This window comes from Leguminivora glycinivorella, chromosome Z (genome assembly GCF_023078275.1).
Source record: "Leguminivora glycinivorella isolate SPB_JAAS2020 chromosome Z, LegGlyc_1.1, whole genome shotgun sequence".
Taxonomy (NCBI): Eukaryota; Metazoa; Arthropoda; class Insecta; order Lepidoptera; family Tortricidae; genus Leguminivora; species Leguminivora glycinivorella.
This window is the reverse complement of record NC_062998.1, coordinates 54,518,351-54,539,928: the sequence shown is the minus strand read 5'-3', so window position 1 is coordinate 54,539,928 and position 21,578 is coordinate 54,518,351. Positions and strand designations below refer to the sequence as shown.

General features: G+C 41.2%; 1 protein-coding gene across 6 annotated transcripts in view; it reads right to left on the bottom strand.

Moving 5' to 3' along the window:
* Positions 1-1,996: 1,996 nt before the first annotated feature.
* The window catches only part of LOC125241023 (probable zinc-binding oxidoreductase, mitochondrial), a 28,945-nt gene continuing 9,363 nt past the window's right edge, over positions 1,997-21,578 (bottom strand). For all 6 annotated transcript variants that reach the window (XM_048149293.1, XM_048149292.1, XM_048149296.1 and 3 more), the window contains exons 4-9: positions 20,902-21,024; positions 19,102-19,269; positions 18,340-18,514; positions 6,140-6,287; positions 3,883-4,035; positions 1,997-2,889 (exon numbers count right to left, since the gene is read on the bottom strand). In XM_048149293.1, the coding sequence (XP_048005250.1) occupies positions 2,773-2,889; positions 3,883-4,035; positions 6,140-6,287; positions 18,340-18,514; positions 19,102-19,269; positions 20,902-21,024 (884 nt within the window). In that variant the 3' untranslated portion in view covers positions 1,997-2,772. The remainder of the gene's footprint in view (positions 2,890-3,882; positions 4,036-6,139; positions 6,288-18,339; positions 18,515-19,101; positions 19,270-20,901; positions 21,025-21,578) is intronic.

Sequence of the window (21,578 nt, the reverse complement as noted above, 5' to 3'; positions counted from 1 at the left end):
CTTAGCAGGCAGGGTCACTACTAACTAGGCCAGACCGGTTGTTAATATCGAAATATTATTTAAAAAAAATGCTTCTAAATTTTTAGATATATTATACCATCACAAACTACTTCAATTAAAACAGGCACTGATCCCACCAAAAGTGGGTAAGCCATGAGCTATCGGCTATAAAAACGAACAAAAGACAGTCGCTCCCGTGCAAATAAAAGGGAGATCGAGCGATTTGTAGTTCATAGCTCGGCTACGAACTATAACTAGCCCGCGCTATCATCGCGTCTCTTTTATTTACACGGGAGTGATTATCTTTCGCTCGTTTTTATAGCCGATAGCTCATAGTTTACCCGCTTTTGGTGGGACCAGTGCCTAAAGTTGTAATTTCGCTACATTCGCAATATTATAAGTAGGTATTCTAAATATGTGTTGTTTTTACATTTGTTTATTCAAATTCGCATGGCAGGCAGACGGACAGTGTGTTCAATAAGTCAATATGTATATCCAAAAATAGAAGTATTATATCGGCTTGATAATTTACAATTCATGGACAGAAAAACATTTAGGCTTGAAGAACAATCTAATACACATTACGATTTTTCACCCACTGCTGGGCAAAGGAGGGGAGGCCTCTTCCTCCACTCGACCCTATCACTTGCATTTCCCCACCAGTTCGGATAACATTCTTTAATATATTTGATCACCATTAGGAACTAGTTTCTTCAATATATTTGCCATTTGCTCCAATATATTGCCCTTAGGAACGCGCTACTTTCATATATTTGATCGCCATTGTCCGAGGTGTGGTGACGGGTTAGAGGAGGGTGGAGCGAGTTAGTCCACGTTGTAAAAGCGCAGCCCTGCACCTCGGAGTTGATTTTTAAAATAATCTATACATCCGCCGCTCAAAACGATGATTCGCCCATATACACCGTGTTTCACTTAACACTAAAAACCTGAAAACAGTTTGTTCAGAATCAAGAGTAGAATCGATTCAGCTATATCTTGATGGGGGTAATATTTTTATTTAAATTTGTATTATTAGTTATTTTTTACGTGCCTATTCTATTGTACTCGTAAGACAACATTGTGTATATCGCATTGCTAGAGGTTGTTTACCTTTTTCAGTATTTAGTTGGTATTAATACTGGCTGGTTACTTCGACGATTATTTTTTCGCTACGAGTTTGACGTTGTTTGTCAGTTTAATCTTAATGTTTATCATAAGTCATAACAAATTGGACTCGTACCTAATTACAACCTTGTCATTTTAAACATTGGGTTTAAATTTGATTACCTGTCCAATTTGAAGTTTACTGTGACAAAGCTTTAAAGTGTTTTACAGTGACATCTTAGCTGTCTATTGGTAAACCTTATGTCGTTGCAGTAACGTACACAAATAAATAGTTTTGTGGTTTATGGTGGAAGTTAGCAACTATTTTATTGAGTGTAGAGCTAAAAGTCAAGTAGAGCTGTACAAAAAATTAAAAATTCAATTAAAAAAAAAGTAACCATCAGATTAAAAGATGAATACTCTAGATGAGTTTAAAAAAATAAAAATCAGTTGGGGTGTCTGAGGTTTTGAGTGTTACCGGAAACACGGTGTATATGGCACAAATCTATCCGCAAATTTTAAACTTCGTTGTAAAATTACACTCTTAATAATAAAAATAATAAGGCGTTCCACATGACATCAAAGCTCTCCAAACGGCCTCTATGTGTTGGATGTGTATCCCCACACACGCCTTATAAATGACCGGACTCGAAAGACCAGAGAGTTTTAAACGGAGATACATAATAATAAGCCACCGCCTACCTGTTTTTGTTATGTTTTTATAAGATATGATCAGAGGGCGGAATTGCTCATGGCAAAAATCAAACTTTAATCGAGTTGGAACGTTAAATTTTATCGACTATCGATTGAACTGAAATTATCAGTATATTGAGTTGTTTCCGTCGTAAGTAAGACGAGGATACTTCTTTATCCATTTGTTGACTGGTTTTCGTTTTAGATTAACCATTTTTTTTCAAACGTTTTTGCAAGAGGACTAGTGACAAAAATGGTAATCAAATGTTATACAATTTACTTTTAATCTAGTCAAAGAGGTCAAAATCAAATGGTCGAATAGCTAATCAGAGGTCAAATAAAGGCAGAAATTTAAAAGGTGACTGTTTTTATCGATAGCTGAAAATGTCGATAAAATTTACCGTTCCAACTCTATTGACGTTTGATTTTTGCCATGAGCAATTCCGCCCTCTGGATATGATCAAGGCAGGCGCCATAGACCGGTCACTAGTACAGTCAACCAATTGGAACCCTAGGCCACTCTACAACCATGTCAAAATAACAAGCAGTAAGAGATTTCTTACAATCTGATTTATAACGTCACTATGACAAAGTTCTACAGTGGCCTAGGGTTCCAATTGGTTGACTGTACAATTGTACATAACACCTCAACCCAATAGCCCGGTATATTTTGTTTCTTTTCATTGCAATAGTTCTAAATTAACCGGGGATTGTCCTTGGGTGTATTCTATATTGCGGACAGGGATAATCGCCGGTTACTTTTTAGATTAAGGGCCGGTTGCATCAAGCCATCTGCCACCGTTAAAGCGTTCGTTAAATAATGTTGTATGGGAAGTTCCATAGACGTCTGCTGGTCAAAGGTCGTCAAATGTGGTTGATGCTACTGGCCCTGTCTTAAAGGGCCTCTGCGCTGTTGGCTTCATGGTCCGAAGTGCGGTGACTTGACGAGAGGCTGGTAGGGGAGGGTGGGGCGAGTTAGTCCACGTTGTGGAAGCGCAGGATGGCGCGACCCTGCACCTCGGAGTTGCACAGCTTGCGGACCACCTCCTGGGCCTCCTCGGCCGGGAACACTGAGTGCGGGGGAGGGGCGATCTGAAACAACAATTATTTTACAAGTTAGTGACCGCGCCCCATGAGTTACCTTGACAAGTAAAGACCTTGACACATCTGTCATAATCTTGCCATTGAACTGGGCGTCCTCTGTCGCTAAAGCGTCCTTGAAAAGTGATCCAGCCCCACAGGTGGAGTGACCTTGCTCCATTAGGGACCTTGGCCCGGGGTGACCTTGACACATGTGTTTTTTTTTTTATCAAAAAAGGTTACACAGTATTATTCTAATTATAAACCAAACTGTATGACAGTTTGTTGGCGAATGCAAGCACTCACTATTAATTACTTCCTTATCGTCTACTGTGTCAGGTAGGTAGCAACAGCAACACACTTGTCCAACCAGCTGGTGGTCATTATCCAATTACAAAAACAAGTTTTGAAGGCGGTCGGAGAACTGTGAAACCATTGCACAATTTTGATGATGATTCATACTTAATCTCAAAGTATTAAAGCGTTCGTTAAATTTTATTGTATGGGAACATTATGTGTCTGTCAAATATGGTTGATACAACTTAATAGTATTAAACTACATTCTTAGGTAATGATTCTAATGTCTAATTAATACATTTACGCTAACCCGTTTTCTGATAATTATGTAATAAAAACTTTTTTACATTATTTTTGAAGGACACTAGGCTATTACAATCGTTATGACATGGAATAACATTAAATACATAACATTTGCCGCGTTGTGATCTTAACATTTCCGTAAGGGCACAGTATAATAAAGAGTACTATTGTACAGTATGGCCACTCCCGCTCCCCGCTGAAAGTGCCGCCCACCCCCTCTCGGTTACCTCACAGTTACCGCCTGTCAAAAACGCGAACAGTCATTTCATATTTCACTCATACAAGCCTAGTACGCGTTCGCCTACACGAGCTTAGAGTGTGTGCTAGGAACGCGCCTCTGTCATATATTTGACCGCCAGTGTCCGAGGTGTGGTAAGGGTGACCTTGGCGTGACCTCGGCCGTACCTCGCCCTTGGCGACGAGCGCGACCAGCGCGCGCAGCTGCGTGAGCGTGCCGTGCGGCACGACGGCCACGCGCACGCGCAGCTCGTCCGCTTTCTTCGCGAACTTGGGCAGCAGCTTCTCGCCCACGTCCTCCGTCACCAGCACCACGCCGCCCTGCAACGATTAATACTTGTTTCTTATACGGCGTGATTCACAAAAGCTGGCACGAATCTAAGGCACTGGTCCCACCGCGAGCTAGTAAGCTATGTGCTGTCGGCTATAAAAACGAACAAAAAGTAATCATTCCCGTGTAAATAAAAGAGCCACGGCGATATTGATAGCTCACCGCTGGGCGAGTAACTATAAACATCGCCGTGTGTCTATTTTATTTGCACGGGAGTGATTACCTTTTGTTCGTTTTATAGGCGATAGCTCATAGCTTACTAGCTCGCAGTGGGACCAGTGCCGAAGGGAATGAACGAAACTTTGATTTCGTGTGTGACACCTGTATCGATATACAGTCGGGACTGTCAAAAGTCACTATTTCATTGGTTCACATAGATATTTTCATCAAGTCATTGATTACATTTGTGGTTCAATTTCCTAATACTAGGACAAAATACCTACGATTAAATTTGAATCTACGTTAAATAGAACTGAATGGCTTTTGTTTTGATTCGTTCCATTTTCAAAAAAAAAATCAGCATTGTTTTCTAGTATGTAGTACCATTGGTTCTAAATTGATTGGCAATTTTTTTTATAATATGGTCTGTCGCTAGAGGCTTATACAAGGGTGCAAAGTTGTTGTTTAACCGCACGTGCCAATATTGATACCCGAGCAAGCGAAACATTCGAGCAAGTGGAGAGGTGGTGTAACCACCAACAACTCTCCATCAATCCAGGCAAAACAGTGGTAGTACCGTTTACCAGGAAAAGGGCCCTTACTGGCATGGAGCAACTAAGGCTCTATGGAAGGGTACTTGAACTTTCCAATGAAGTGAAATATCTAGGGGTAACACTAGACAAAGAACTGAACTGGAAAAGACACGTCGAACTGACCACAGCCAAGGCACTTAGAGTGTTTGGAATGTGTAGGTCAGCTTACGGCAAAACATGGGGTTTAAACCCAAAGGTACTAAGGTGGATCTACACCATGATGGTGAGACCTATAATCCTGTACGGAAGCCTGGCCTGGTGGCCAAGGACATTACTGAGCACATGCAAGGATGTCCTCATGAAGGTACAAAGGACAGCATGCATGGCTATAACGGGTGCGTTCAGAACGACGCCAACAGCAGCATTGGAGGTACTATTGGATCTCCCGCCGCTACATCTAGTGATACAGTCTGAGGCACTGAAATCGCTACACCGGCTGGCTTTAACAGGCCTCTGGAGCGATAGCATGCCGAAGACTAAACACACAAGCATGGAATACAACAATTCTATGGGAAGGCTGATGAGTATGGGCTGCGACAAAATGCAACCGAAATTCATCTTCCACAAAAACTTCAAAACCAAAGTCCATACTAGAGCCGAATGGAAGGAGGGGCTGGAGACACCCACCCCTGATGACAACACCATCATCTGGTATACAGACGGGTCCAAGATGGCATCTGGTACGGGCGCAGGCATTTATGCAAATGACTACAGTGGTAGTATCAGCATGGGCAATTATGCCACGGTCTTCCAAGCCGAGACATATGCAATAATTGCCTGTGTACATGAGAATATAGTTAGACAAATCCAAGGTAAGACTATCTATATACTCAGCGACAGTCAAGCGGCACTCAAAGCCTTCACATCGCCCAGAGTTACCTCTAGACTGGTATTAAACGGCATCCAAGCTCTTAACAAGCTTGGAAGCGAAACATTCAATATTAGAATCTTGAGCGTTGCGAGAGAATATCTTATGTGTGTGATGAGCACAGATGTTTGTTCTTGAGTCATGGATATTTTCTATGTATATAAGTAGTGATGTGCAAGTTGCGGAAACTTTCCAAAAAAATCTTAAATTTCTTGAAACTTTCACGAAAAACAAAGGGAATTTAAATTTATGATATAGAAAGTTTCCATCCATACAATTGTCCATGCAAAGTATGGAAAGTTTCCGAAGTTTTACTATGTGAAAATTTCAGAATTTTGGAAACTTTCCTTCGGCACATCAGTATATATAAGTATGTATTTATCTATAATTTAAGTATGTATGTCGTTGCTTAGCACCCATAGTATAAGCTTTGGTTAGTTTGGGGCTAGATGTCCTCGATATTGATTGGTTTACCGGCGCGAGGCACTGCAGCGCGCGGTGCAGCGACCGCGAGGTGGTCCCGAAGTTGAGCACGAGGTCGACTGGGCCGCCGCACGCGTCCGTCGTGCGCTCTATCAGCTGCTTCTCGTACAGGTCCTCGTTCCACTGCACCACGCTTATTCTGGAAAGAACCACAACTAAATCAATACGGACAAGTGTGACATTTGGCCTGTTTGGACCATTTTTTTCAAAGTTGTCCACCCCACCTTTTTTTGGATTTGGAATTTTTTATGTGGTTTCCACTCAGAATCGCGAGCTCTTTCAATCCTAATGGGAGAAAAAAGTGTCCGAAGGTTTTTTTCCAATTCCGTTACCATTTTTTCATACATTTTGGATGGCGGTAACGGAATGGAAGGTTTGAAAAATGAATGGAAATCTTGGGACAATTTTTTTCTCCTATCAGGATCGAAAGAGCTCGCGATTCTGAGTATGAACCGCGTAAAAATACCCATGTTACAAAAAAGTAGGGTGGACAACTTTGAAAAAAATGGCCCCTTTAAATCAAAGACATTATGTAACCCCGTATAGACGGAAAAAGTCTAAGAAAAAAACGTATCTTAAAGCCATAGAGAAAAAGGTACGGTGGCCTAGATGGCGTTGCACCTTTGGGGAACGTTCGGCTAGATGGCGCTTATATCAACATTTGACATTTTTACATATATCATGGTAACAATATGGGCCAAATTGTTAAAATTGAGATTCAAAACTTTTAAGCTTGTGTCGAGAGCTGGCAGTCTATGTACTGTGATTGATTACACATTTTACTTTGACAGTAACTCTCTATAATACTCGATCTTCTTTGGTTTAAGCCTAATAGGCTACTTGATCCTTGTATTGTCCAATTATCCGAAGTAAAATATTACAATATTTTATTATGACTTAAAAACAGCGAAAAACTAATTTTCAGTTGTTTATTAATGATTATAATTGTTTATTAACGATTATAATTGTTTCGAATCGAGTAATGAATACAAATTGTGTCGATAGATAAATAGGTATTATATGTGTGTAGTGTAATAATAACGATTTTTTATTTTTATTTATTTTATATTTGTTCGTACGTCAGAGTGCTGTGAAATTTATTAGGTTTGTGTCGACATTTGATTCGTGGATATATTTGACATTTAATTTGTTGTAATACATAGGATAAATTAAAATTACAAATGAACATTACAATATTAGTGGGTAAAAATGAAATAGAAGTATGAAATAGGTATACATATAATGTGAAACAAGCGGTGTGTGTAGAAACAAAATACATATATTTTGTAAATTAAATACATTCTTATAATTTGTATTGTCATATGCCTATTTAAACATACAGAAAACATTTTTACTTTTATTTTTTTAATAATAAAATAAAAAGCCTTTTATTTCCTGTTATGATGTACAATTAAATCTTTGCTGTTTGTTAATAATTGTTAGTTTTTTTTTCTAGTTCTAATTTAGTTTTTTGTTAGTGATTACATTTATATTTTAGGTAAGTTTATAATTATATCTTTTGATAAATGGGAACCCCTTAGGTGAAGGTCTTTTCCAAAGCTATTCATTATTGTCGGTCTTGAGTAATTTTTTGTTAGTTTGGTCCGGCAATTTTTTTTTATTATTTATCCTTTTCAATCAAATTCCTTTGCTCTCAAAAACCCATTCGACATCGGCGTCTGAGGTGATGCGGATCGGCTGTTTTTTTTTTTTTTTTTTTTTTATTTATTGTTCAGAACACATACAGTCATATATCAAATAACATAGGTAGCAAACATGTATAAGGTATAAAAGACCTGGAGGTTCATAAATGTTTTAAAAAGTAGGGTATACATCAAAAACATGCAAATGCGTCTTTGCGAGGAGAAATACATATGATAAATTTACTTTAACAACAAAAGTTTAGATCTAATAAGTCCTTTTAAAGCTGGAAGTGAATGCATAAATGGATCGATGTCATAGAAATACTCATTGTAAGTTTTAGATACACGTTTGAAAAAAGTATGCCTAGAATAATTAGTACGTGCGAAACTCACATAAAACAAATTTCGAGGACGTAAGGAACGATGCGGTACATTAAACATAATATTTTGTAGTAGATTTGGGCTATTAATTTCATTTTTTAAGATTTTAAATAAAAACATTGTGTCTATAAAAAGTCTTCTATTACAAAGAGAAATTATGTTGAAATGCTTAGCCGACCTGGCTGATGACTCAAATAAAGTGCCGGTTCTGTAACAGAGTGCTCGTAAGAAAACATTTTGTATTCTTTCTAGGCGATTAATATGGATATGGTATTGAGGAGACCAGATCACAGACCCAAATTCCAGAATACTCCTGACATATGAATTAAATAGTATTTTAAGGGTGCAGGGGCGCCTGAAGGGTTTACTCATTCTTAGTATCATACCTAAATTTTTGTAGGCTCGGTTACAAATGTTGTCAATATGAATATTAAAATTAAGCTGTGTGTCCATAGTAATACCTAAATCTCTAATAGAACTAACTCTAGTTATCTTCTTTCCATTTATTAAATAATTAAAATTTATTATATTTTGTTTTCGGGAGAAAGTAATCACAAAACACTTGTCTAAGTTTAGGTATAGATGATTATTGCTACAATATTCATAAAAACTGTCAAGATCATGTTGTAAGACATGACAATCCGCTTCAGAAGATATAGCTTTAAAAATCTTTGTATCATCAGCATAAACAAGGTGTTCCGAATTTCTGAAGCAGGTTGCCATGTCATTAACATATAAAATAAAAAGAAGAGGACCAAGGTGAGATCCTTGTGGCACCCCTGAGAGCACTGGCAGAAAACGAGAAGTATAACCCTTCAGTGCCACAGCCTGGCTTCGGTTCCTAAGATAAGATTGAATCCACCTGAGGAGGTCACCGTGAATACCGAGCCTCCGGAGCTTCTCAATTAACTTAAAATGGTTAATTTTATCGAAACATTTCGAGAAGTCGGTATACACGGCGTCCACCTGCCAGCCGGATGAGATTTTATTTAAAATAAAATCAGAGAAGTTGAGAAGGTTTGTATCAACACTGCGGCCACGACAGAAGCCGTGCTGATGTTCTGAAATATGCTGATAAATAGTTGCAGTTATTTCTGTGGTGACAATTTTTTCGAAAACTTTACCAAATATATTTAATTTGCTAATTGGTCTGTAATTAGTGACTAATTTAGAGTCGCCACTCTTATGTATCGGGGTTATTAACACTTTCGCTACCAAGAACCCGACTGTCGGGTACACCGCTCGTAGAAGCGTAGCCGATTACATGGGTTTCCCCGTATGTAGCGAAAATGTCGTAGCGCCGCGTAGAGCCCGGTTTCGAAAGTGTTAAAGCCTTTTTCCATAACTCGGGAAAGGTTCCTGACGAAATAGATTTTTGAAAAATTTTTGTAATGGGTACAGTAAGTTCTTTAGCACATGTTTTAATAAAGAGGGGATGAATAAAATCAGTACCGCTACCTTTTTTAACGTTTACTCCGTTCAATTGCTTAAAAACCAAATCTTCTGTAATATCAATAGAGCATAGATCAATTAGGCTATCAGTGGAACATTGCGACAGTGGCGCTCCTTGCCCATCACTAGGAGAGGGGACGAACACAGAATTGAAATAATCATTGAAAAGATTACTCATGGCTTCCCCATCACTAGCATTTACCCCATTAAATGACACTTGATCGGGTATAATATTAACAGGAAATTTAGATTTAATAAATGACCAAAAATAATTTGGTGATTTATATATTATGTCTTCGGTCAGTGAGATATAATTCTTGTAACATTCGGCTGCTAGTTTATGTTCCCTTTTTCTCAAAAATACAAACTCTGCCCTATCTAAAGGGTTATTATAAGTTTTCCATCGTTTGTGTACTAATAACTTTTGATTGCGAACTTTGATTAAACTGCGTGAAAACCATGGAGGATAACTAGTGTTGTGACTTATACTTTTGTGAGGTATAAATTTCAAAATCAGTTTATTTATAATGAGATACAAATAACCCACAGACTCATTAACATTCAAACTGTCTAAACAAGACCAGTCAGTATTAGAAAGGGCTGCACGAATCGATTCATAATCTCCGGAATGAAACATAGGTTTGACACCTTGATTAGGCCTCAGTTCGGGCAAGTATGACGATATTGATAAGGCTAATTCGATGAGTAGGGCCCTGTGCTGAGAATCTTCGGCGGTGAGGGGAGAGGGGCTCGCAGTAACAGAACAGTCACCATTAGACATCACAAGGTCAAGAATCCGCCCGTTTACATTAGTACATGAGTTATACTGACGCACACCTGTTAAGGTCATAAAATCAGACAAATGAAGGACCGTTCTATTATCACTAGCCCCCAGCGATAAGTAGTTTATATTGGGACTAGCACCCCAAGTAGCATACGATATATTGTAGTCGCCTAGAAGAATAAAAATGTCATCCGGGTTATTATGCATTAAAATAGAAGCGTTATCGAAAAATCGAATTAGTGACGAGTTATGATTATCGTTGTGCGGGAAATACACGCAAGCTATGTGTATGTGGGGTAGTGATGGGTAGGACATCAATTTCAAATGAGTTTGTATGAGTACCTCATTTCCAAAAATGAGGTGTTACAATGTCTTACTTCAAATGAGGTGAGGTACTGATCTGTATATATATATATATATATAATTTCTAGCATCGGCTGTTTGACAAAATCCATCGGCAACAAAAACTAGTATGTGTAGTTGTGTACTAGGTAAATATCCTTTATACATACTAAATTTCATTAGTCATAATGAGTACTTGAATATTTAACAAGAGAAAATAGATAAAATTAAAAAATATTTCAAGGACTGTCATAGAGGCCTGCATAACAACTTAATTTAATGTTTTTATGGAACTGGGTCTAATTTTGCCATTGAATAATATTATTTACAGTTTGTTCCATTTAAATTACTGCTACAAATTACAGTGGTTTCATATTATTAACAGCTTAATAATATAAAAATTTTACCTTCCAATAAAATTATTATTATTTTGCCTGGTATATCCGAGGTCTTTATAGAGAGAGAGTACGTCGTAGACGTCGCATCGGACCGATAGATGGCGCCATCGCTCGTTGTAAGTCGCTCCGGCGTCACACCGCCGCGATGTTGGTAGTCCCGTTTTCCCCACCTGCAACATAAGGCTCCTTGCGCCCCGACCCGCCACCAGCCACCCTCATTGTTGAGGAGAAGTGCCGACGGTATATTAAGCCTACCAGGAAGGCATCACTCAGACCTCGGATATACCAGGCAAAATAATAATAATTTTATTGGAAGGTAAAATTTTTATATTATTTGTGCCGTTTGTATATCCGAGGTCTTTATAGAGACCTGTTTATTATCTGCCTGTGTGGTGACGGGTTAAGAATTTCACCACCCCCTTTCTTCCCGTGGGTGTCGTAGAAGGCGACTATGGGATATGGGTTAAATTGTGGCGTAGGCGAGAGGCTGGCAACCTGTCACTGCAATGCCACAGTTTCGTTTTCTTTTAACCCCTCATTTGCCAAGAGTGGCCCTGAAGCTTTAGTAGTTTCATGTGCTCTGCCTACCCCTTTATGGGATACAGGCGTGATTGTATGTATGTTGTATGTATGTTTATTATCTCCTGGTGGCGAGTCAGCTGGCGCGCAAGCCTTTGGTAGCCCTATTGGCATAGCATAGAAGAATAAGTGAATCAGTTGTTGAACCGATTTGACAGATGTATCAGTCGAAATCGCCTTCGATCCGCGAATATCTCGGTGCCAGAAACGCCTAAAGAGATTTTCGTGATGACGTTTAGCTTTAGTCAGCGAATAGTTAGAGAAATGACATTATTATACATCGCAGATCAAAACCAAAAAAGATGTAGGCGAGGTTGACTTGAACAAGACACAAAAACTTTAGATACACTATTATTATTAACAGAGACGTTATTTTATCGGGTTATAAACCCAATTTCAGACACAAAGTGTGGAAATTAACTGTAAAAGTAGTGTAACTATCTGTACTGTAGCAGGGTAACGTAATTGATACTGCTTTTGTCAACCCTTCGTAAAAATTATCAAAATCAATATTAGCTTTGATATGACTATTTAAAGTCCAACGTCTTACGTCCATATCAAACACAGAAAAAGGTCATCACTCACGCGCCCAAGGCTATTTGTTACAATACTGGTATTTTCGATCAGACTATTTCGCGTCAAGCGAGCGCGGTTGCAAGCGAGACTCCTGAACTCTGAACTCTTTTTAGTGAGGGCATTTGAGGATACTGATCGCTCGGTAAAACTAGCCTAGAAGATGAAAAGTACGAGCGCTGTCGATTGCTACTACACTGGACGGAGGTATCAGTCGATTTCTTCAAGTCAGTCATTGACTCTTAGGGTAATCCATTACCTAATCCAAAACCCGATGCGACGGATTTCTACTTCGTGCAATGAAGGTCGACAGCGTAGACTGAGAGGTGACGTCCGTGTCGCATCGCTGGTGGTTGCTGAACACGTCGTGGTAGCAGGTCAAGGGATGAATTAAAACACCGCCACACATGCGCGCTTTGAGAGCGTAGGCGGAGCGCAATAATGGCGGTGCACCGCACAAACGCTGGCGTTGCGCCCAGTGGGCGCTAGCGGGAACTAACGAGCGCGGATTGCGAGCGCAACGCGCGCGGGACGCAAGCGGAATGCGCGCGCATTCAGCGCGCTGATAGCGTAGCGTTAGCGAAGCGGAATGCGCTTTATGTGTGGCGGAGGCTTAATACGTACCGTTGTACGGCGTAATGCAGGGCTCTCGCAGACGAAGAGGTACGATGACGGGCGAAGCAGAAGAAGGCGAGGTCACCGAAGGTCACTTGGCTCCCAGGGGGTGCATACTGACCTCGTACGACAGTCTGTTGGAGTCAGCAGTTACTGTCGTAGTTACTCGTAACAGAAGAGATGTAGTCCTGCCATCGTACAGCATAACATAACATACAACCGAACTGTGCATAGCATATAGTGTTATGCGAACCTTAATCCGGCTGCATGTCACTTCAGTCGCCAGCGCCACCGCCTGTTGAAGATTATTTTCCATCGGAAGAGCTTTACTTCGTACAATGTTACGATTATTGAAGGTCTTATCGGGCTGCAGATGCAAGCAAAACAGGAGCGATTGGCCTACAGCTATCGGCAGCTGTACGAGGTAATGCTGGAAACTGCAGCGGTGCAACCTTCCTCTGTAGACTACGAAAGTTGTGAAATTGATGAAATCAGGTTCTACGATCGAATCAAGCACTATTAATTCAGTATAGTCGAGCCAGATGATAACTACTGAAGTCCTCCTGAGTTCCTGGCCCCTTTCGCTTTGAGCTGGAATCTCAAGTTCACTAAGGCGAAGCGGGTTTATTTTTCCCAATTTGTTTATTAGAGGCTCGGCGAACAAGTTCATCTCTCGAATGGACAGGGGGCGCCACAAGCCTCCGGGAAATCTTCGTGTACTTGGAACCCCCGCGGCCAGATTACCGATCGGTTTTGGTGTCCGCCCGGTAAACAGACGCATGCTCAGGATGCAGGACGCTGGCTCGAATTCAGATCTGGACATTCTGAAAGAGATTTTTTTTTTTTAATTCCGCAAACCTTTACGATGTCTTTGACCTACACAATGAGCGATGTACAGGAACCACAGGGTCGTCTCGCGAGGCGCCTCTCCGATTAGATAGCCGCGAACATCGTCAGGACACCCTCGCAGCAGTGCGGCTCCTCGTCCGGTTATTGACGTCTTACCTCGTTCAACTATGGGTGGCCAAGCCACGTTAGGACGTAGCATCTTTAGAATTTATCTGTTCTCACTTCGGCGACGGAGGAGTCCTTGGTCAAAATAGAGTGTAAATACTGTCAAAGTACTTCACGGGAACTGGAAAGAGAAGAGTGGATACCATAGTGTACGGGATGTCAACTGATAGCGGCGCCCGGCGTCACATTGGAGGGTAGTATCAGCCTGGTCAGCAACAGAGTCTGCAACGATACCGTAGCAGACGGAGCCTGGATAGTCGTGGTCGTGGCACCATTGTAGGGGAAGACAGTGTTCGCGGTGAGCGTGACATCAGGCGCGACGGCAGCCGCCGACGTCGGCGTGGCGGCCAGCGACACCAAGGGAGCACATCAGCAATCTTACCAGCTTGTCACTGCAGCAGAAGGTGTTACGTTCGGCGGTGAGATTGAGACGGCCGTCGTCAGCTCGAAAGGCGTCTTCGATGCCCCTGTCGCGTCACGCAGTATCGTGCTCGGTGGCCCTCTCGAGGTCGCCGCCGTCAGCGCGGGAGGCACCGGCGCCAGCGTGGCAGTCGGCTACATCGGTGAACAGCATTGACAGAGTTCGCGGCGTCGTCACGGCAAACGCGGCAGGAAAATTAGCGACGCCTTCGCGGCAGCCGCAGTATTGCGCTCGGTGGCGCGATGAAGGTCGCCGCGTCTGCAATCTTACCTCGTGCGATCGAGGCGACATCAAGGCGCCAGCATCAGCGTGGCGGCCGACGACACCGGTGGAAAACTTCAAGTAGCTTGCGGCGTTGTCACGACAGACGCAGCAGAAGGATTGCGACGCCTGTGCAGCGGTTAACAGTATTACGCTCCGCATCACCACTGAGGCGCCAGCATAAGCGTGGCGGCCAGCAATACTGGTGGACAGCTTCGGCAGGGTCGCGGCGTTGTCACGGCAGATGAACGCTCTACATCACCATCGAGGCGCCAGCATAAGCGTGGCGGCCAGCGATATTGGTGGACAGCTTCAGCAGGATTCATAAAGCACCGCTCGTTCATTTCTATCGTGAGAACCCCGAAAGACGAATAATGATCGCTAGCGAGGCATAATATATCTCATTATTCAAGACGAACGAGCGTAAATTAAAAGGGAAGAAAGAATTGACGGATGAAATTGAAATTGAAAAATTTCATAATTCCGAAATGTTATAAGCCACTTTTTAAATAAAAACACGAATAATTCTGGTTTGACCAGAAGTAACAAGGAAATAGAAACTAAAAGATTAATTTCGAGACACCATGCTGTAAAAATGTTCGAACGGAATACGCGACAACAACACTGCCGCGGTCAGTGGCGCTATCGCAGCGCTACCAGTAAGTTTAAAAAAGAAAACTGATTAACGGTAACGATTTTTGCTTCGACGAAACAATGTGGGTGGCTGGTGGCGGGTCGGGGCGCAAGGAGCCTTATGTTGCAGGTGGGGAAAACGGGACTACCAACATCGCGGCGGTGTGACGCCGGAGCGACTTACAACGAGCGATGGCGCCATCTATCGGTCCGATGCGACGTCTACGACGTACTCTCTCTCTATAAAGACCTCGGATATACAAACGGCACAAATAATAACATACTTTGATTAGCATAGTTACCATAAAACTGCATGTTTTAAAACAAACTAAAGTTCGTATTGTTTTATAATTAGTACCACTTTTACATAAAAATAACAAACTTACCACTCCATGTGTTTTAAAAGCAATATGATAGTAATTAAAAACACCATCAACATTCGCGACGCCGGTAAGTCTTTTCAGTTCAGTTTCACTATTTTGTTGCACACAAATGACACTAAGGCAGAATCACAGGTATATTTGATTGTGTAAAAGTTGTCACCATTATTACATTTTGGCTCATTTATTAGTATTATCACTGTAGGAAGTGTAGGACATAACTAAACTTTATGCAAATACACACAAACTAACTTTTCTTCTGTAAACTGTCATTACTGTCAACGTCAACCGCCTGTGAATTACGTTTCGTGTCGGATTTATTTATCATTCTATTGAATTAAGAAATGAATTATTCTTTCTATTACTGATTAAATACTTAATTAAACTACCATGCTTCACATAATTTATATTATATTTCGGTCAGTAATCTTGTAATTGTTTTTAAGCAAGCTTCGTAAACGCATCTTCTCAGTGGTTGGCCCTCTGTGTTGGTATGCTTGGTATTCCGAATATTCAAAACACTTGAGTTACCATTTCAACGTCCAGTCTAAGAGAGCTCCCTGATTACACATAACAATAGCCATACAAACTCTATTGCTGCGGTAGATCACGTTATACTGGTCAATGTGTTAGCACAATAATAGCTATCAAAAAATTCAAAAATGAAGACCTGCCGCGAAAAACAACATTTTGCATCTCAGCTGCATTTATTCATGACTTCACAAATGCGACAGAGACAAAAGATGTGGTTCACGCGAAATCGTCTGATTTTTCGCGCGATTTTTGCGAGCAAGTTAACTATCCTGGGATCAAAAAGGCGTAAAATGTATGAAAACTTGCGGCGCATAAGATTGTTTTCTTTCGAGTCATGTGTAACGTATTTTTGGTGAGGAAATTTGAAGCCCGCGTGTGTCTGTCTCACTCCCTCTTATGGTAAACGTAACTATCTGTTTCACTTTGAAAGGATTTTTGAAGTGTTGTTGTCACAGTGCCTCTTCTGTCTTTCCGGTCCAAAGCGATTTCCGGTACAAACGAGTCAAACGATACATTTTATTTTATCGGTGGACCTTTTGTCCCGGCCATAAGGTCTGTAGTTCGATAACTGAACGTGTGGTTGATCACTTCATTTGAGGTGTCGACTCTCGCGACGGAGTTTGAGGGCCGCGTCTGCCGCGAGGCGCGCGAGTGGATGATGAGTTTTTGACGTTTTGTGACATTTGAAGTATGTGCATGATCTGTGAGGAATGAGGTCTTTGTGTTGCTACTGTTGCGAGCGAGTATTTGAGGGCCGCGAGGCGCGCGTGTGGATAATGAGTTTTGACGTTTTTGTGACATTTGAAGTACGTGAATGCTTTGTGAGGCGTGAGGTGTTTGTGTTGCGACTGTCACAAGCGAGTAAAATGAGGTGCGGTGAGTTGAAGTGTGATGCAATACATTTTTGCCGTGTGAAGTACTGCGACAAATTAACAATATGAGTGGTACAAATGAGGTGCCTCACGAGTGAGGAACTCAACACTAATGTGGGGCCGGCGCGGCTGGCGCGGCGCTTGGGTGGCGGCGGCAGGAGCGGGCGCCGGCGACACGGTGAGCCGGCGCCCTCCCGCCGCCGCCCTCCTCTCGACACCATCCATGCGATCCGAGAGGCAGAACAGTATGGCCCAGACAGAGTCTCTACACCCTTTGAAGTTCCAAACAAATACGTTACACGAACTAACGTCGTTAGATCCCTCTTTACATGTCTGTATGTGGATATATCCACCAAAAGATTCCTTATTTTCTCATTATAATCTAAACTATTAAATACTATTGAACCAACTGATTCATGACCCCACTTTGCAAATAATTCATTTGAATATTTCAAACCTATAAGGTCTATCCATACTAATATTATAAATAAGAAAGTTTTGTTTCTCCGTCTATCACGGCAAAACAAAGACATGAATTGACGTGATTTTTAAACTGGAGATAATCAAAAAGATGAAGACTGACATAGGCTACATTTTGTCTCTTTCTAACGCGAGCGAAGCGGGCAAAATCTAGTCGCTTACAATACACTTAAATTGTTTTAAATACTCAATCATATCACTACAAACATGTCAGTGTCTAATAAAATGATAACAAGTTCGTCACTAAGGAAACCCTACCTGCAAGGGAATTTTTATCTACTTACATTAAGATGGTTTGAAAAAATGATGATGATGATCATCAAGTTGTTAGTACTTCTCTAAATAAAAACATCGACAATCCTTTTATATACAAATTACCTTACTCGTCCTTAAGATTATTAATTACCACTAATAATAATCTCATAATTCTTGAAAAATCATGTAAGAAATTATGTAAAGTATTCAAATATGGTTCGTTTTATTATTATTGTCCATTTATTTTCAAACACGTGACATTTGTATAAAACAATAATGTTATATACACATAAATTCAAGCCTATATTCCCTAAACGGGGTAGGCAGAGCACATGAAACTACTCAAGATTCATTGCTACGGAAATAATTAATGACATATTATAATGTAAGTTGTCGATGAACTAAATATCAGAATGAAGTCACTAGTGTCACTTCGTTCGTGCCAGAAAAATATCTAGGTATAGTTATGAGTCATGATTCAGTTGATTCGATAGTACAACGGTCGCATTACCCTTGTCAGCTCGAAGACCACCATCCGTTACCATAGTTTTATTTCATAATATAGTACACTCACTGCTCGCTATCCCGGGCCAGCAGGAAGCCCTCGTCCTTGAGCGTGGCGACGGATATCCGGACGCGGTCGTGCCAGCACGCCTGCCGGAAGTAGTGCGTGGCTATGCGCAGCGCCCACAGCGCTAACCCGCCAGTGCCCACGATCAGAACTGTGGCTTTGTCCTTGTGGTCGGGACCTGGAATGTTACGATACATATCTACATTTTCGTATAAAAATATCATATGAAATGAATATGCATAAATGACCTACTTAAATAATCGACGGAATCAGGCGTTACTTTGCGGAAATCCTTGATAATCAAAATTAGAAGATTACTTATTCTATTCGCGGATTGGCTAAGTAATCTACTAGTTTTGACAAAAGCTTTTGATCAGGTGGAGCATAAAATTGTAAGGACTTATATGGGGTGTGACTCGAGGTAGTGTCATAGGTCCTCTACCTTCGAGGATCCCGTGCAGGCAATCGCTGGCGGTGTTGACGGTGTTCATGGCGTGCAACTTGCCGGTAGTAGGTAAGCATTGCAGTGACCATTTATAAAACGGATCAAAGCCTTTGATCTGGTGGAGCATGAAATTGTATGGACGTATATGAGATGTGCCTCAAGGTGGTATCATAGGTCCCTTACTTTACTATACTAGACTACTATAGCAGTGACCATTTATATAACTGACCCGATCAAAGCCTTTGATAAGGTGGAGCATGAAATTGTAGGAACTTGTATGAGGTGTGCCTCAGGGTGGTATCATAGGTCCCCTACTCTACCTTCTAGGATCTTGTGCAGGCAGTCGCTGGCGGTGTTGACGGTGTTCATGGCGAGCAGCGCGCCGGTGGGCAGCATGGCGGCCACGCTCAGCGGCAGCTCGGGCGGCACGCGAACCAGACACTTGAAGTCCGGGACCACTATGTAGTCCGCGTAGCCGTGCGGGACTCCTGAAATGTCGCGTTGACAAATTTCAATATCTGAGGCACATACTATAAGACTATGAATCTATGATAGTTCTTAAAATATATTCAAATCTAGAGTGAACAGGCATCTCCTGGGCGAGCTCACTTCATCGTAGGCCACGTATTTGCCTTTGGCTAGTCTGTGGCCAAGAATAAGCCCATTTATAATTAAAAAAAATTATATGTATTTCTAAAAAAAAAAAACCAGCTCTGTTATTTAGAATCTGTTAACACGTTCGTTACCAAAACCCGCCTGGTGGGCACTCGTGAACTTTGCTCAGATGCTGGAGAACCCTCCGGCGAGTTCTCGTCTCGCCATACCCAAATAAATAGAAATATTAATATATCTACTTGTTTGATCTTTTCCTTGTACTCCGTGTTGTGGCAATAAATGCATTTTCTTTCTTTCTTTCTTTCTTTCTTATATCTAATTATCATGACATGTAACTGTTTGTTAATTACCTACTAATGAACCGATAAGCACCTAACCTATACTACACTGGCCTACTAACACGAAATACCTAAGATATTAGGTTATACAAGCACAAGTATTAGGTTACTTTGTTGAAGTATTGACGTAAAATAATATTATGTTAGAGCCAATTACATTAAATGTATGCTTATCCATACTAATATTATAAATGGGAAAGTGTGTGTGTCTGTTTGTTTGTCCGTCTTTCGCGACAAAACGGAGCGACGAATTAACATGATTTTTTAAGTGGGATTGAAGGGATGGAGAGTGACATAGGCTACTTTTGTCTCTTTCTAACGCGTGCGAAGCCGCGGGCAAAAGCTAGTTTATAATATAACTAGCTTTTGCTCGCAATTCTGCTAGCGTCAAATTTCATACAAACGTCCACCCCCTATTTTAGGGAAGTGGGGGGTTAAAAGAGACAAAAAGTAGTCTATCACTCTCCATCCCTTCAACTATCTCCACTTAAAAAATCACGTCAATTCGTCGTTCCATTTTGCGATGCAAGACGAACAAACAAACACACACACACTTTCCCATTTATAATATTACTAGCTTTTGCCCGCGGCTTCGCTTGCGTTAGAAAGAGACAAAAGGTAGCCTATGCCACTCTCCATCCCTTTAACTATCTCCACTTAAAAAATCACCTCAATTCGTCGCTCCGTAATTATGTATGGAAAACTATAGACAATTAACATAACAAAATAAATAATGCAATGTCAACGGGGGATTGTTGTTTTATGTCACTCACACAAGCATGGTACGCGTTCACCTACACAAGCTTAGACTGTGGATCTAGAATTATAGAGGATCTAGTATTATAGAGAGTTACTGTCGAAGTAAAATGTGTAATCACAGTGCATAGAGTGCCATCTCTTGACACAGGCTTAAAACTTTTGAACCTCAGTTTTGACAATTTGGCCCATATTCTTAGCTTGATATGTTTTAAAATGTCAAATATTAATATTAGCGCCATCTAGCTGAGCGTACCCCAAAGGTGTAATGCCATCTTGGCCACCGTACCTTTTTCTGTATGGTACTGAGGTACGTTTTTTCTTAGACTTTATCTGTCTATACAGATTTATATATGTCTTTGTGTCATATATTTGATCGGCATTGCCGAGGTGTGCTGTGGTGTCACTGACCTTCGTAGGGGTACAGAACGATCCTGTCTCCTTCCTTGATGCCTTCGGTGTCAGCGTTCTTGCCTATGGCGTCGACGACTCCGGCCACTTCGTAGCCAGGGAAGAGGGCTCCGTCGCGTAAGCCTGGAACCGTTATATTTACATCATCATCCTCCTTGCGTTATCCTGGCATTTGCCACGGCTCATGGGAGCCTGGGGTCCGCTTTGACAACTAACAACCGTTATATTTACATCTGATGTATAATTTGTTAATTATATCATAGAGGAATAAGTAAGGGAAGAGTAGTAACCCCATACATCAGTAAATGCGGGTTATTTTTGTAGTGACATCTAGCGACAATCACGCATCAATCACTATGGTGTATGTATATGCACGACGTCGTCGTGCAACCAAGGTACGGCTGGTGCGAGCATTGGTGTTCTCCATCTTTATGTATGGCGCTGAAACTTGGAGCTTAAAAACCCTAGACAGGAAAAAGATTGATGCTTTTGAGATGTGGTGCTGGAGACGGATGCTCAGGATCCCATGGACTGCTTTTAGAACTAACGAGTCAATATTGCGAGAACTGAATATCACGCGGCTCTCAACTATTTGTCAGGAGAGAATACTCAGGTTCTTCGGGCATATCATGCGTTCTAAACAGCACACTCTCGAAAGGAATATTATCCTCGGCAAA